General features: G+C 44.4%; 2 protein-coding genes across 2 annotated transcripts; both read right to left on the bottom strand.

Moving 5' to 3' along the window:
* Positions 1-530: 530 nt before the first annotated feature.
* Positions 531-10,197, bottom strand: LOC101753630 (type I inositol polyphosphate 5-phosphatase 10). Its single transcript, XM_022825227.1, has 18 exons — positions 9,621-10,197; positions 9,060-9,140; positions 8,811-8,886; positions 8,425-8,484; positions 8,251-8,320; positions 8,069-8,173; positions 6,997-7,618; positions 6,721-6,914; positions 6,534-6,642; positions 6,247-6,395; positions 5,627-5,832; positions 4,538-4,742; positions 4,362-4,419; positions 4,151-4,255; positions 3,257-3,314; positions 1,589-1,764; positions 1,348-1,405; positions 531-1,268 (listed from the first exon to the last, which is right to left on the bottom strand). The coding sequence occupies exons 2-18, from the start codon at positions 9,087-9,089 to the stop codon at positions 973-975; spliced, it is 2,577 nt and encodes an 858-aa protein (XP_022680962.1). The 5' UTR covers positions 9,090-9,140; positions 9,621-10,197; the 3' UTR covers positions 531-972.
* Positions 10,198-12,060: 1,863 nt separating this feature from the next.
* On the bottom strand, positions 12,061-16,168 carry LOC101754295 (NADH--cytochrome b5 reductase 1). Its single transcript, XM_004961636.4, has 9 exons — positions 15,955-16,168; positions 15,213-15,354; positions 15,013-15,103; positions 14,825-14,902; positions 14,099-14,179; positions 13,917-14,006; positions 12,793-12,858; positions 12,604-12,690; positions 12,061-12,520 (listed from the first exon to the last, which is right to left on the bottom strand). The coding sequence occupies exons 1-9, from the start codon at positions 16,064-16,066 to the stop codon at positions 12,428-12,430; spliced, it is 840 nt and encodes a 279-aa protein (XP_004961693.1). The 5' UTR covers positions 16,067-16,168; the 3' UTR covers positions 12,061-12,427.
* Between the last annotated feature and the right edge of the window lie 757 nt (positions 16,169-16,925).

The raw sequence follows: 16,925 nt of genomic DNA on the forward strand, positions 1-16,925 counted from the left end.
GCGCGTTCACTTCAGCTTCTGCTGTGGCCTGCATCTCAAGAAGCTCCGTCCAAAAAACAATTGCGCAGCCTCACCTTGAGCTATAAACGAAATTGTACAGCAACTGTCCACATGCTGGCTGCAGCCGCTGTAACTGCTGCTGGCTTGCTATTGCAGCCGCAACCGCAACGCAACTGCAGTCAGCTGTTTCGATCAAGCCCAAAGGCAAGGGTGTACCAAGTGCTGTAGTTTGGAAGAGACGATTCAACATTTATTCTTTGAATGTCGTGTGGCTAGGTCTGTATGGAATGCAGTACATATAACTTTTGATATTCGGCTACCTTCCAGTGTTGAGGATTTTTTTTGTCCTTGGCTCAAGAGCTTTAATCAGAAATCAAATTTTTGTTGGAGCTGTGGCTCTCTACTGGGTTATTTGGCTAAGTAGAAATGAGGTGGTGTTTCAAAGATCTATACCTAACTCTCTCATGCAGGTACTGGACACCATAAATAGTAAAGCACAAGAGTGCACAAGCTGTAGGGCCGGAGAGATCTGAGATGAATTCGTGGGACTCGTGGAAAATTTACACCACTCACAGGAAAGATTACAGATGACAATGGATCCAGATGTTTTTGAATTCTGGCACGGATTATAAGCTAGCAGATCCAAGCAATCTAAACAAATAAATTAATACACTAAGGTTGTTCAAAATGCATCTCCATCCAGCATATTGCCTATGGACCTTTTTTTATGACACAGCAGATGCAGCATAGACTATGGACGACTAAATGGTAAGCACTAACAAAGAGTTTTCCGGCTCCTGCCTGGTTACCGCCGAAGAACGCTAGCGGTAACTCAAAAACCAATACCTAATCAGGAGCACCCAAAAAAAGAACGGCAGAATCCTGGCCAAACCTTGTGAATCAACTCGGTGTAGCCTGTTCCTCGAGTCAAGATCCATGGTTCCAATAAGCCCACTTTCTCGTATCCTGACGCTAACACACGTTGCAGCTCCTCCGACAGTAACCGGGCAACACTGCGGTTCCCACCATGTACTCTGGGTTCTTTATGCACTCTCCCAGGGCTGCCCATTTCTCGCAGCTCTCGTTCTCATCAGTGCAATTGCCTTGCCTGTGATGGACCTTGTCGAATGAGGCCACACGGATCCACTTTGTAGCTGACCATTTCTCACCCTTGATGACCGGGCATCCACCATGGCCGCTCACTGTATCGGTGGTACCATCTGGTTTAAGGTTGAAGAAAAGGAGTGCGTCCCCTTTTCGTGGTTTCACTGAGGAAGAAGTTGCATGTCAATTGAGAAGTATGCCAAAGTTAGGAATACAAAAACCACTATGGTTAGAAAATTATACCTGCAATGCCTTTCTGAGCACACTCTGACAGGGTTGCATCTTTACCGTTGTCAAACTCCTTTTGAAAAAATCACAGCGAATTATCTAATTAGAGACTGCAAAATAAACTAGGAAATATGCATAACAGATGCATGTACCCAAGAAAAAAACAGTCGGAACCATTTTCTAAGGAAATAACAATCGGACCATTTTCTACCATCTTCTTAAATGGTACCACCACAAAAATAAAAACAAAATTTACCTCGGCCAAGGGGAAAACTGTTTCCCCTCCTGCTGCTACATCAGTTAAGTACAAAAGAACAGTAGCATAGCGATGACCACCACGGACAGTGTGAACATTGTCAGAGAAGTAATCATAGTGCGGTTCATACTTCTCCCCACGCTTATATCTCAGGACTTGGATATCTTCACCATTCTCTGAGTACAATAGAACACCCATAAGCAAAATATTCGAAAAGCGATACGAATACTTTATTCTTCTGGCAGGTCCAACCTATACACGAGATTGGAAAATATAAACAAAAGGGCCACAAGGAAACATGTCAAAACAACTTATTCTATTATCAAAGCAGAGTTTTTGAGGACCAAGTGCCAGAACAGATGCTATGAAGAAAAACCTTGGATAAGCTAATCCCCATAATCAAGTCAACAACAACAACAACAACATAGCCTTTCAGTCCCAAACAAGTTGGGGTAGGCTAGAGTTGAAACCCAACAAGAGCCATAAATCAAGGTTCAGGCACATGAATAGCTGTTTTCCAAGCACTCCTATCCAGGGCTAAACCTTTGGGTATATTCCATCCCTTCAAATCTCTTTTTATTGCCTCTTCCCATGTCAATTTTGGTCTTCCTCTGCCTCTCTTCACATTACTGTCACGCCTTAGGGTTCCACTACGCACCGGTGCCTCCGGATGCCTTCGTTGGACATGTCCAAACCATCTCAGCCGGTGTTGGATAAGCTTTTCTTCAATTGGTGCTACCCCTAACCTATCACATATATCCTCGTTCCGGACTCGATCCCTTCTCGTATGACTACAAATCCAACGCATCATATGCATTTCCGCAACAATTATCTGCTGGACATGTCGTCTTTTTTAGGCCAACATTCTGCACCATAAAGCATTGCAGGTCTAATCGCCGTCCTATAAAACTTGCCTTTTAGCTTCAATGGTACCCTCTTGTCATATAAAATTACTGATGCTTGATGCCACTTCATCCACCCCGCTTTGATTCTATGACTAACCTCCTCATCAATATCCCCATCTCATTGTAGCATTGATCCCAAATATCGAAATGTATCCTTCTTGGGCACTACTTGGTTTTCCAAATTGACATCTCCCTCCTCATGTGTAGTAGTGCCAAAGTCACATCTCATATATTCAGTTTAGTTCTGTTGAGTTTAAATCCTTTTGACTCTAGGGTCTCCCGCCACAACTCCAGTTTCCTATTTACTCCTGCTATACTTTCATCAACATAATCAGGTCATATAGCTTTTTTTTTCGGGCAATCAGGTCATATAGCTTGGCACTAAAGGACATGCCTGGCTTCTTTAGGTAAGAGTATGCAGTAGATTTGACTATACAATTGATGCAAGTATACAGCCTACTAACATGAATAGACATTCTAGAGCACTCAAACCAAAAGATCAGAGGAAGAGAGTGGGTTGTGATCTAGAGGAACTAAATGGAAGGCGTAACTTGACACACAGAGATCACGGCTTTTAGCAGTATATGCTGAAATTGCAAAGTACTCTTATCATGCAACTTCTGACGACCACTACATATAATTACACAAAAGGAAACGAGATTGCGAATAAAATCCGCAACATGTTCTAGTATTAGGAGTTTCAGCCCTCCAAAATTGTTAAAATATAGAAGTACAGAGTTATTTCCTCAATGAGAGCCACAACCTTTTGGAAGGAATGTCCATGCAGCAATTTTGTCCTCTATACCCGCAACAATTGGATCCTACACATTTGAGCATCACTGTTCATCAAGAAAGAACCATGTAAACAAATGAAATGCTTCAACAGCCGACTGTATTGTACTCTTGGACTCCAAGTACAATTAGTCATAGCCTCCTAGGATATATTTGATGCCTAAAGAAAATACGTGTGCATATGAGCAGCAGATTGCCCCCTCTTAGCATGTTTCATGTAATTAAAAATCCCCTTAAGATAAAACGAAATTCAATCTTTCATTCAAATGAACATGCCAACCTCTAATAGACGAGATTATACGGTAGCAGTACGATAATTGGTATTCTAAAATTTGAATGCTAGGACCCGAATACCAGTTTATGACAAGCTAATAATTAGTTAAAGAATGAACCAATTAGCTTGTCCTAAACGTAATATATTTAAAAATGGAGAGAGTATTTACCAAACTCGAGGAAGGTATTACAGAATGTTTCAGAATTCCCATCTCATTCATTCAAACACAACGGCATTTTCTGTTTCTGCTTCCCCCCTCAGCTATATCTTATCTTATATACTGAGAAAGGGGACCTAAGCACTACTCATTAGTGTCAACAAGCAAGAGGCAAACATGTTCATTAAAAAATTCCTCATTTTAGGGGCAATTTGTGACGCTTAAACTAGTGAGATGCATTTTGTTGGAAACGATGAAGTAGGATTGTGCAATATGTATGGCATACTGATCTAGAAGAGGATTCTAACTTTCTGTACTGACCTCTATAGAACTAATTTGCACTAAGCATTGCCATGCCAGGAAGAAGGGTTTTGTTTTGCAGAGGCAATGCTAACCAAACAGTGCAAGTAAAGAGGCGATAGAAAGGGCCTAACCTGGCCTTTCCTGAGGAAGGTGCCCGAGCTGGTGCGGACTTCACTGAGCGTGCTCTTGCCGGACAAGTTATCAGCGACCACCGACCTCTTGAGCTTTGCTCTAGCCTGAGGAAACGCAGATTAAGGAACCCCAAAATTCAGTCGATTCCGGGCATTCATGAAAGCAGAGACAAGCGTTTTGTGGGATTGGGGGCGGCAGAGTGGCACTGACGAGGGAGATGAGGTGGTTGGCCTCGTCGTCGCTGAGGAAGTGCTGGTACAGGAACACCCTGCGCCGTAACAAGCGCCATGGCTCGCGCATCAGTCATCCCATCCGATTTCGATGAAATCGAGACGGCAGAAAAGCAGGAACAAGCGACCGATCGAGTTGGGGTGGGGGGCACCTACCGGGGTTTCCAGGAGATCTGGCGGGAGTGGTGCGGGTACACGACGGCCGCTGGGTACACCGAGCTGCCCTTGCCGCCTCCCCCCGCAGCGCCGCCGCGGCCGGCGAGGAGGGCGAGGAGGAAGAGGAGGAGGAGCCGCGCGAGGGCAGGAGGACGGCTCCTCTTGCACGGAGAACTCGCCATTGCTACCGAGAGATCCGTCACTCACCCACCTGCTCCGGAGGAAGAGGGGGGAAGGAAGAGGCGTGCGGCGGCGCGCGGTGATGCGAGCACCGCGGCGGCGAGTGGCCCGTTGGAAGTGGTCGCCACGTTCCGCGGGTGGAGAGACAGATCCCTGCCGCTCAAGCCCCCACCCCGTCGATCGAACGGCCAACCTCGCGGTAGAGGAGACGTGCGCGCACGAGCGGCAAACGACCGAAGGCAAAGGTCTGCCCCTGACCGCCTCGCAGGTCGCCGCCATCTGGTCCGATTTGCTCGATTGGTTTACAGAAGAAAATATTTTTTTAAAAAAAAAACTATCAGTCCTTCATCCGTTCACAGTAGTTAAAGACAAATAGAGGATGTATTTGTACACTTCGAAAGAGCGTCTCCTTTCAGTAAGATTCAGTTACAGGAAACTCAGAACTTGACACAGCTACAAAGGTAAAAAATACAAACTTTGAAAAGAAAAATCATGCTTTGGCTAATATGTTGAAAGCAAACGAGCCAATATCGTGGGGAAATTTTACAGGTATACAATATAAACTAATGACTAACTGCTCCTTTCGAAACTGTACTCGATTACATTTTCTGTACAACAAAACAATCATACGATCCCTAATGGTATATCTCTGGTTGCAGAAAATTCCCCTGAGGAACAGACACCTAGACGTCCTTGTGAAGGTTCCGCGGTGTCGTGTTCATGGGTCATACAAAAAACTAGCTTTAATTGGTGATTTTAGGTTCCAGCCCCTGCAGTGTCATGTCCATAATAGTAGTTAGTCATGGCTAGGCAAGTATACTGGATTCACAGTGTTTTGTGCCTTGCTAAAGGAAACGCAGATTAATTGCTGCGGAGCATTAGTTAATATAAAATCAAGAAGACACATACCTTTGTTGTGCTTACTTGTCGGTAACAGCTCTTCAGCACCGATTCTAATGTTAGTGTTTGATGAGCGCCGCTTTGATTTGCCATCTAGCATTTCAACCTCAAGAATAAAGGTTCCACAGACAGGACGATGGTCGGAAAATTTAGACTCCCCTCGGAAGTAGGATAACTGAGAAATACCATCTCCATGCCATAGTATTCTATCACACCTGAACACGTGGAACAGTAAGTAGCCATAACTTGTATAGTGTTCTTCATGGAACAGTTGATTGAACAGGTAACAGATTGGACTGGTAGTTGGGATGAAAAACAATATGAAATGACACATGTAGCCTATTGTAGACTCAAATTTTGGGAAATGTAATTCAGAGTACAGAATGTGTGAATCATCTGTTTTTTTAGTGAATATGAGAATGATTCATCTGTTATGTTACCATAAACTTGACCAACTTGCTGTCCAAATGCAATTTATCTCATATATAAAAATCATTCTTGTGGTAAAGAACAGGGGCAATGCCAGGTTATTGGGTTGCAAGTCCAGGCTGTGGATAGCTTATAGCCATTGACAAATGTTAACATACGGGATCTGAAATGTCTGAAACTATCTTGAACGGTGTACTTACCAGGCTGGGGTTCTCCTCTTTTTCTTTGATGTAGCAGCCTCTCCAGCATAAGAATCAGAGTTGCAAGAGTACTTGTATGTGGGAGCAAAATATATCTTCTCCTCACTCCACCCCTTGAACGCTCTTCCTGATGCACGCTGGATATTGAGCTAAGAAAATATGTGTAAAATGTCAGTAAATTGTAGTATCATTTAACCAGAATATAAAATTAAAACACAGCCTAGTTTCTCAATCCATAACTAGTCTTCCCTCTAGAAAAAATAAGGAGCTATATTTCAGGAGTTCACCTGATCCTTTTCAAAAAGGGCATCCCAGTTATTTTCAGTCAGAAGTTTCTTGGTATCTTCATAGCTCAAGGAAATACGGTAGTTCAGATCCCCTAACCATATCGCCCGACTGAAAATAAACATCACGTGAATAAAAAACACATGGCAGAAAGAAACACTTAGAGCATTTACAACATGACTTTCTTACTCATGATCAAGAATTTTCTCAGGGATTCTTCGCCCAGCTCTTCTACAAATCCTTCGAAATTGTGTGAGCCTCAGAATCTCTAACACATCTAAATTCCGCCTCAACTCATCGCCTTCTTTCTCACCTGAAGCCAAATGACTGCAGATGAAACAAAAGCTCGTCTGGTACAGTGTCATGCTTACTGATATACATCCCTGAATCAAAAACAAGGATCACTTAAGAGATTTACTGCACAGTATATAAAATACTTTTAGATATTTCCTTTTTGGTTCTTACCTTGTTTCCAAGATATCCCATTATTCCGCGACCAACACAGGATGTTCTCAAATGGCCTATATGCTGCACTAGTTCTTTCTTTGCCCATACGGTGACAAAGATACCAACCATTTGTTTGCAAGATATGAGGTTATACTTAAGCTGGTCCCTGGAGGCAGTGGCAGACGAAGTAACACCATCATCATTGAGACCAAAAATATTGTTCAATTTGTCATCCAATTCATCCTCTTCTGAAGAGTCCATTTCATTAGCATATGCTTGTGGGCACCGAAAGCAAGCATCTTTGTAGGATTTCTTGGCCATTTCCACTGGGCAATTGCAGAATTTAAGCTGTTTTCTCCGGGATGGCATGTAAGATTTCCTGATGGATTTCAAGGACTTTTGGAAAATTACAGAGCCGCTAGCAGTTCTTGAACGGTTGGAGAATGAAGCATCAAGGCCTGGCGTTGATTGGGATGAGGTTGAATCAAGGGAGGGAGATGGTTTGTGCTGAAAAATATCAGCATCAGTGTCAACTTGTCTATTTAGCACGCGGTTTATAAGAGCAAGCCATCTTGCAGCTGGTTCATTGTCTTCTATCACAAGCACATTACCAGCATTGAGAGGGACAATTTCCTGAAATCTGTTAGAAGATTACATAAGAAAAGATATAAAGGCATCTTTTGTCGAGTTAAGCAATAAAAACAATTCCAAGCCTTAAACAAAACATTAACCTCATTTTAGAAAACATAAATAAATTCCAGAATCTCAGTTACAGTAAAAGTGACTATGGAATCTAAGAAATCAAGAAAATCCTGGAGATACTGAATACTATATGCAAGTATATCCTGGTGTTGGCTTGTCCCTCCTGCTCTCTCTTTCTTTTTTTCTATTCTTTATTATTACCTTGTTATTGTCTTGTAACACTGTCTCCTTAATGAACAACATGCATTGCACATTCTAAAATATGTATGTGAACGAAACATGGAATAAAACATATGGGAAATATTACACATTTTTCTGAGAAAATAGTAGCACTGCAATTAACAATATTGAGATGGATAAAGTCCTGAGTTGCGATAAGATTGGTTACCCTAAAACATAAATATCTGAATGGTCATCAGCAGGAAGAAAATCATCCAGTTTCAACTCAGCGGTAGGTGCTTTTCCTCCAACATTCCATGTGGAAACAAATATCCTAAATAAGGAAATAAAGAGTTAAGAAACTGTTATGGTTTTCATATATAACTGAGCATGCAAGGTTAATTGTCTGACCTGATATGTTCGTATTTTGTAGCGTTTGCAGAGTGGCTTAGAAAATGGCTGATCCGTATGCTCCTAACTTCTGTTTCCATTTAGTCCAAGAAGACACAAATAAAAATAAGCCAATCAAATTAAATCTGTACCATCAGTAGAGTAAGCCAGGAAGCAAATTTGATAGGAATCAACCTGAAAGTTTCCGGAAGGGGGACGAAGATGGTGACTTCGAGTTGCTTGATCCACACTTAGCTGCAATTGATAAGAAAACATGAAACAGTTGGTTTTTGTAATTAAGATAAAGTAGCAAAGTTGTACTGAATGCGGTTTATACAAATGCTAGGTCCTGAAATGAAGAGATCAAGTGCAGCACTATATTTGAATTCGTTCGATCTGTTCATTTCTTTTCAGAACTTCAACATTTTGTACAAACCAAAGTTCAAACTCATCACCATTTTCAATCCAGATGGGATGAAATTTGGTAAAACTATCCTAAGATATATGTTACCATTTTATCAGCGTACCGATCGACATTGATTGTTGATGGAAGTTTTTCAAAAGAAAGAAGATGAACTAACCTGTGGAGCAGCTTGCCCGGTCTGTCCTCTTTGCGGCTTTCTTATCTTTTGTCCCAAAAAGCTTTGGCTGACAGCCCTATAGTACAAAACAAAACACTTTTTTAAGTCAAATGCTCCATTTAATTGCAATTATGCGAATGCATTCAAGATTTACCTAGACAAATAGAGGGGAAAAGGTACAAGGATAGAAGTTGAGAAAGAATACGTGATTATGAACAAAGGTAAAACAATACGCGCATCAACAGATACCTTCATCTTTCCATCATCTGGGAAAGCCATCCCCTTCTGAAGTTAAAAGAACGTCGGCAGCTTGCCCCCAAAACTTCAACCCTGAACACATAATAACTAATAGAATCAAAGGCTGATAACAGATCATAAAGGCTATGACAAGCATGATGAGTCATGAAACTAACTGAGAAATCCAGACATTAGCAGCAGAGAAAAGAAGCTTACACATGGAATTCTGACAGGAAATATATATAAAAAAGGAGCAGTTGTACGAAAACTTCACTTTTTCCAAGCAAGTACGAAAACTACGCCGGATCCAGACCGTTATTCGAAACCAAGTTCCCCCACTGCTCGACGACAGAAAACAGAAAAAACACCGCAAAACTAACAAAAAGATGCAATTTTCACATAAAAATCGAACATTACGCCAACAAGTCCCTCGACGAAGAATGACCCCTTCAAAATCCAACCATTCCGGAATTCAGAACGCAATACACAACAGTCAACAGAAGCAACGAGAAACACAAGAGGGGGAAAAACAATCGTGAAAGCAGAGGTTTCCCAGCAGCGGCAGGAACGCACCAATCAGCAGCGGCCCAATCCGTCCGCCCGGCAGGCCAGAACGAACCTCCGAGCCCCGCTTCCCCCGGCCCAGAGCCCGGAAGGAATCCTACTAAAACTCCAGCGGAGAATCCACCAACTCCGCAACCATTCCTCCCAGACGCAACCAGAAAGAGCCGCGGCGGTGGCGGCGGAGGCGGAGGGGCGCCTCAAACCCGGGGCTGGGTCTGCAGGAAGCCGACGAGGGCACGGCCATCCGGGTTGGCCCCCTCCCCTCCTCCCCCGTGGATTAAACTACTCGGCCGCGACAACTGTACAGCGGGGCGTGGGCCGGCGCGGTTCCACGGCATTTCTTGGTGGGGGGGATCGGGGGGGCAATTGTTTACGGGCGCAGCGCAGAGGCGCGGCGCGGGGCACGGTCTCTAGCGGGTGGGGGTGGTTGACCGCGAGGGGAGGAGGAGGAGGACGAGGCGCGAGGGCTTGAGGCTTGAGCGGCGCACGTGCGGCTCGTAGGATTGGGGTTTGGCGCGGGGGAAGCGGAGACGGTTGGGTTTGGGACCTGGGGGACGATGGAGGCGAAGGTCACCAGCAGGACGAGAGGGCGCCATGGGTCAACGCGGTCCTTGCGTGCTTTATACCACTGCAGCCTGCATGCCTCCGTGTACGGGGTAAATCCTGAAAAGCTTGCGATTAGTGCACTACTAATTCATGATTTCATCCTTATCCAAAAAAAAAGGTTTTGGAATGATCTTCACCAGTCCAGACGATCCCTCCTCCCGGGTAAATACTCAGAAATTCAGAAAGGATAAGATGTGGATTATTGTATACTTGGCTTATTGCCAGCGAGCTCTAGAGCATCGAGAGATCACGTTACGAATTTTTAATGTGTTGTTAGGTGGAGCTAGGCGTCAGGAACGACCCTTTCACCCTATAGGGTCGGCCGGCGACGCTAGAGGTAAACACGCGTCGCGTGTTTTTACCACTGATTAAAGTGGCCAGATCGATCACATACGTTACTGCAATTTCTTCTAACCTTTCTCGCTCTCTTTGCTGATGTTTCACTCGACGATGATTGAACTGAAATGGTGCGGGATGGTGGTGCAGCGCATTTAGTGAGGTAGTGCAGATCCGTGTGTGAAGCGCAGGTGCATGGATGGTCCAAGCGCAAGCGAGAGAGAGGGAGAGAGAGATATGATTCGGGCAAGAGGCTACGGCGAGCTAGCTGAAAGGATGCCATCATCGTCCCCATCATTAGAGGCGAGACCACTCGATCGGGGGATTAGTGGGGGACCGTGCGTGCGTGATGCCCATTTTAAAACGGTGGCGACAGTGAGCTCTTGCTCTCCTCCTCCCCTTCTTCTTCAACGGGAGGTGAGATGATCCAGGATGCAGGCGACGCAGCAGGCCAGCAGCCATCGCCCACCATGCTTTCCTTGCAAAGCAACAAAGGCTGTTTGGCCTTTTAGAGGGAAAGCTTCGTGTATTTCTGCACCAGACTGGCAGGGAGGGAGGAGGACCTTTTCGAAGCTTTACATGCTTGAGGTCAAATTAAACTTCTAGCTCTCTCTCTCTCTCTCTCTCAGTTCTATCATTGTGAGAGAGAGAGAAAAAAAATCTGTCGGTATACACTACCAACAAACAAAACTCGACGTCTCTTCTTGGTTGTGAGGGGAGTCGACGGAGTACGATCTTAGCCGCTAAGATTAATTAGTCTCGCCAGAATTTTATGATTTCTGTAACAATGATTTACACGCGCGAGCGATCGTGTTCGGTGGTAAAATTGATGAGCCAGCGATGATGTCGAAGGAAGCTTAGCCGCTAAGCTTCCATGGTTGCTGGGCTCAGTAATCACTAACCAGTGACCACAGCAACTTACCACCACCGAATGGGCCAGGGTCAGGGAGGGCCAGAGCTCACGATCTTGCGACAAAAGGGGGAAAAAAAGGCAAAGACATTTTAGCACGAAAAGAAAACCTTTTCATCCATTTCTTTACGCGACCGTGTGTTCGTTGCATCGCATTCCAATTCTTGCAGCCTGCAACTTGTAACCCTGGGCACGCACTGCACTGGCTGCTGTCCCCTGCGCACGCGGCACGCACACGTACGCGTACGGACACGCCATGAGCCCATGTAGGGCATGTAGCAGGAGCTCGGGAGGAAGACGACGAGCGCCTTGTTGTCACCGGCCCGCACCTGGCGCCTAAAACAAGCGGCTGCAATCGCTGTGCTGTTTCGGCCGGATAGGGCAGGAGCCCCGCAGCGAACACGCGCTGGTCGCTCGCTTGGCGTCATGGGCGTGGCGTCTGGCGTGCGTCCACGACTCCGCACGGACAGGGATTGGCGGATTGCCCGAACAGACACGGTCGCGCTGTGTTCCTTTGTGTAACGCGTCAGAATAATACAAGTTGGCCGTTTGTTTTGATCGACAGAACGATTGGGTTGGATCAGGGCGCGTTTCAAAGATCCGAAACAGCTGCAGGAACTTGGCTCTGTCCAACTGGTTCTGGCTCCAACTGACGGTCTGGCAGCCTCCAGCACACGAGCACCGGGGCCACTGGTAATGTTGTTGGAGACATACAGGGCATTGGGTGTCTCAATGTCTGGACGGAAGGTTGGAGCAGCAAATCAGCAATGGCATGGTTCACTGTCACGACACCGATACAAATTAGGTATTCGTGCTTTCATCGAGAGAGATACTTTGGTGCTTTGTGGATGACGAGCTACGTCTATTGGATCTATATGGCGACAGGTTCAGACTTTGTCCACTCAAAGGGGAAGGAAAACTTGTTCCGTCGCTGTTATTTTGGTATGCTTCGGCAGAGGCGGGATCAGAACTGGAACTGCATTTCCTTCGTGTAGCCAAGATCGTCCAGGTGCGCGGCCATGGCTTTGTTCATGGGAGGAGGCCCGCATCTCAACACCTGGAAAGAGAAACCGCACCGTGGTGGCTTTCACTTCCAAGTTCCGGCAAGTACTTTTCAGTTTTAGGACAGTAAAGAGTTACCTGGATGTCGGCAGCAGGCGCTGGGCAATGGGCTTGGATCATTTCCTTTGACACGAACCCAACACCGCCGTCCCAGATTTCAGGAGGCTGCACATGAAAGCAATGCATATTAAGTGGCAGACGAGCGAAACATAGGGTATCAAGTTATGATAGGTGCGCAAACTACTACTTGTCAGAACAGAAATAAACCTGATTCAAGACATAGTAGATCTTGAAACGATCGGGATAGTTTTTTGCCATACTGTCCAGTTCTTCCTGCATGAAACGGAACGATGAGAAAACAGAATGCAAGCACACAAATAGGGTAACATACTACTCCCTCTGTTTTCAAATATATTGGCATTTAGGACAAGTAGATTACTTTTTTAACTAATTAACTTGTCCTAAATATTGTATATTTAAAAACAGAGGGAGTACATGATTAATCATAGCGAGTTGCAATTTCATCATACAAAAGTAATGTTATAAGCTCAATGAGCGACGCAAAGGCATACATAAAGCATTAGTCCGACCTGACAATTTTCTTCTAAACCTAACAAGTAAAGAAATGCCTACAAGAATATAACAGAAATACAGAACAGCCTACAAGAACTGTAGACTGGACTGGAGTTCGTACTGTGGAGGAAGACATGTATTTGTCTGTACAAAAGAAGAGTGTTTTCGTATAATTATAGAACAATTCACGCAAAAACTTGTAGGCCCCGTTTGGGTCCCTTCATTTTGAAGTAATTGGAATCTATTTAATGGAGTAGGCTAATTTATGTTGGAATGTGGCATTCCACAACTTTCCAAAGTTTAGATATAAGCCTATCTTAAATTCATGGGGTGGGAGATGGAAATTGATTCTATAGATTATGGTTATTAGAATGGAATTCAATTCTTATAGCACGCTCTTGGACTCGCTTCTCTATAGTAGAAGTGCAGCATATAAGTATCTCTCCCATATCACCAACTATAATATACAACTATATTCCACATACAATTATATTAGCTTAATTAATTTGTGTCTAAATTATGATTATTAGGATGGAATTCAATTCCAATGATCCAAACGGGGTCGTAAGGAATTCTGGTCAAACTTCAAATTGACTGCATTCTTTCAATACCTTAAGAAATCAGGTCTACTCATTTCCTATAAATAACGTAAGCTGAAGAAATGGAGAAATAGCACCTAAGTTTCACCACATAGGCAACACCAATTGAATCAAACTCTTTTACATACAGGTATGCAACTGAGAACAATTGGGTCAAGGGTCAAGAGCCAGTGAAAATCTATTTCATCTATAACATGTCCGTCAACAAAAAGAAAGTACCTTCAGAAGAATATCATCATATGTGACATTCGCATAGATTAGGTGAACTTTTGTATTGTCTTCTGGGTTCTCAAGAATTGCCCTTGTAACCTATGATAAGAGTGGAAAATACATTGATCAGTCCTAACAAAAATGTTTCAGTATTTAAATACCAGATAGAACTTTGGACCATGTGTTATTACTTGGAACATTGGGGTGATGCCTGATCCTCCAGCTATCATTCCAAATGCTCTCACTTGTCCAGGTTGGTACTTGAAACGGCCCTAGTATAGAGAAGCATCCATTCAACTCAATACAAGAGGCCAAAATGTATACCACATGTTATGTGTATATCGCCCATGAAAGTTTATACTCCCTTCATTCCTAGTTACAAGTCGTTTTAGTTTTGTCCTAAATCAAACTTATCTAACTTTAACCAAGCTTATAGGAAAAATTTATTAACATCTATAATATCAAACAAAAGCACTATAAAAGTATATTTCATGGTCTATCTAGTGAAACTAGTTTGATGTTACAAATATTTATATATTTTTCACTTGGTCAAAGATAAAGAAGTTTGACTTAGAACAAAAGTTAAAACAACTTATAATTTGGAACGGAGGGAGTATAAATTTAGCTAGTTTGAGTTCAAGTTGGCACTTAAAATATGAAAGTTAGCCTAATTACAAGAGATAGAGCATCCCTTTTGGACTTATCCTAGATCTGCCCCTGTGTGTATATCCACATGTTCTGATGTTCATCAGCAAAATAGTGAACTGGGATGCCTATTAAAACTCATGATAACGTATAGACAAAATTGAAACAAATCCGGAATATGCATCATGAGAATGTGCCAAATTCAGCATGTGTACATTTGGACATGGAACAAGCAAAAGCTACAAACAAGCTATAGTGGAACAAAGACACACCTTAGGTCCCTTCACAGACAAATAGTCGCCGACTTTCATCTCACGAAAATGATGAGACATTCTTCCTTGGGGGTACATCTTCATGACAAGATGGACCAAATAAGATGTGAGTTCAACTCAGTAAACATACCAACATAACTGAAGATGACTTCAGGAAATGACAAAGGCACGTGGTAATGAAATATTACCTTAATAACAAGCTCAAAGTGCCCGAGATCAGAGTCCAGTGTAGTGGGAGTATAAGGCTTGATTACTTCCTCACCAGCGGCATCCTGTCCCCTGGAACAACAGGGGAAAACACAAGCCGGATTGAGACTACAGAAATTAAAATTAAAGGCTCTGCCTTGCGGAACCAGTCTTCTGAAGTGGTGAAAGACATAACCCAAACCTGCAGCTTATATGTTGTCCTATTGGAAGACCCAAGACAGAAGTAGGTGTCGGAAGCGCAAACTTGAACTTGGCAACATTATGGCTCAGTTGCCTCTTCTCGACGAGTTTAAACTCCCTGAAGGTCTCAGGGTCCAAGCAACCTACAGGAGGAGAAATCATAAGCGAAATTAGGACCAGGTTGTGATCCCTGTGTTTCTTAAAAGGATGAGTTGCAAGGTTCAAAAGCAGTATGCTCGCTTGAAAAGGTAAAACGAAATATGAATCAACGCTTAAAGTCATAAAGTACTAAGAAGTAAGAAAATAATCACAGTCACTGCTCCTAGGATCAGATGTTTGAGAATCTGTGGAGGTGGCAGCTAGATAGACAAACGATTCACCAATAAGCCTTATCTCCGAATGTTTTTGGCTTTGACGAATATGTAAAAATTTCTGACGCTTAGTGTTCGAGGATATCAACAGCCAAATCCACCAAATAACATCCCAGAAACATGAATCAACGCAAATATTTCTGCCCCACACAGAGCACAACAGCAGCGCGTAAATGCTCAGAGCCAGAGGTCCCGGGTGCCAAACTGCCAAAGCCACACGGTGCCGAACTCGTTTCCACTCCCCTGGCCGGCAGTTTCCAGGCGGGGTGGCTTCTGGCCACACGGCGCTAACAAGGGCTACAAGAATTCTCCGGAGACACGCGGGGTTGTGCCGTTGTGGGTCGCGGCAAGGCAAGGCAGGGCACGGCTTACCCATGGGCTTCCTGCTGCGGAGGAAGAGGTAGGCGGCGCCGGCGGCCACGGCTACGACGGCGACCGCGAGGGCCACCGTGGTCTCCAGCCTCTGCCCCTGCAGGAACTCCATGCCCCCGCGGCCCCCCTTTCCCTTCCTCTCCCGCGGGTGGATGCGCGGTTGGTTGGTTTGGCACGGAGGGGGGAGATTCGCGGGCGGGGTTTGGTTTGGTTTGGTCAGGTAGTACAGTGAGATTTTGGGTGCGATTGGTTGGCTGCCCACAGGATACAGCTCTCCGCGTGCGAGATTTCCTATTTGTTTGGTTTGCGTATATGCTCAGTCAGGTTCTGCGCGTGCAAGATTCCCTCCACAGCCAGCTCTACCGATGCGAGCAAATCGACAGTATCTGCCGGGTCAGACTCACGTGGTGCAGGTAATTAGTCATCTAATGATATTATTAGCACATATTAAATGATATTAACATATTTCGATTAAAATTAAGAAGTAATAAGATAAACTAAGAGCTATAAGATAATAGTTTTCCCGTAATAAATGTCATTACGATGCTTATTTATATATTTTTATCTCATGCAACCCGTCCTCGTACGAGCAACCAAACAACTTCTCGGGAGAGCCTGGTTCATGTGAGCAAGCAACCAAACACCATGCTCCTGCACGCCATCGGCTTGGCTCTGGAGAGCCAGGCTGGCTGGTGCGAGCCAGGCTAGACTCCTCCAGGCAACCAATCGCACCACTGCGGCAATGGGTGGTGGGTGTGACATCCTGGCCCAAGGCTTAATAGGATTGATAGAATACTCATACCAACAAGTTGCAACTTCTTTTCCGGAAGCTCATCCTCAAAGAACTCCGGGGTTAAGCGTGCTTGGCCCGGAGCAATTTCGGGATGGGTGACCGACTGGGAAGTTCTTTCCGGGTGCGCACGAGTGAGGACAAAGTGCGCAGAAAAGACTTGTGTTGGTCTGTGAGGGAA

The sequence above is a fragment of the Setaria italica genome, chromosome III (assembly GCF_000263155.2).
Source record: "Setaria italica strain Yugu1 chromosome III, Setaria_italica_v2.0, whole genome shotgun sequence".
NCBI lineage: Eukaryota > Viridiplantae > Streptophyta > Magnoliopsida > Poales > Poaceae > Setaria > Setaria italica.

Coding starts and splice junctions, on each gene's coding strand:
- LOC101753630 (XM_022825227.1), bottom strand. CDS start 9,089: ATGGCTTTCCCAGATGATGGAAAGATGAAG. Junction 6,396..6,533: donor CCCTTTTTGAAAAGGATCAG/GTGAACTCCTGA, acceptor ATATTTTCTTAG/CTCAATATCCAGCGTGCATC. Junction 4,743..5,626: donor GACAAGTAAGCACAACAAAG/GTATGTGTCTTC, acceptor GAGCAGGTGGGT/GAGTGACGGATCTCTCGGTA.
- LOC101754295 (XM_004961636.4), bottom strand. CDS start 16,066: ATGGAGTTCCTGCAGGGGCAGAGGCTGGAGACCACGGTGGCCCTCGCG. Junction 15,355..15,954: donor CCGCAGCAGGAAGCCCATGG/GTAAGCCGTGCC, acceptor CTCCTCCTGTAG/GTTGCTTGGACCCTGAGACC. Junction 15,104..15,212: donor GGACAACATATAAGCTGCAG/GTTTGGGTTATG, acceptor CTGTTGTTCCAG/GGGACAGGATGCCGCTGGTG.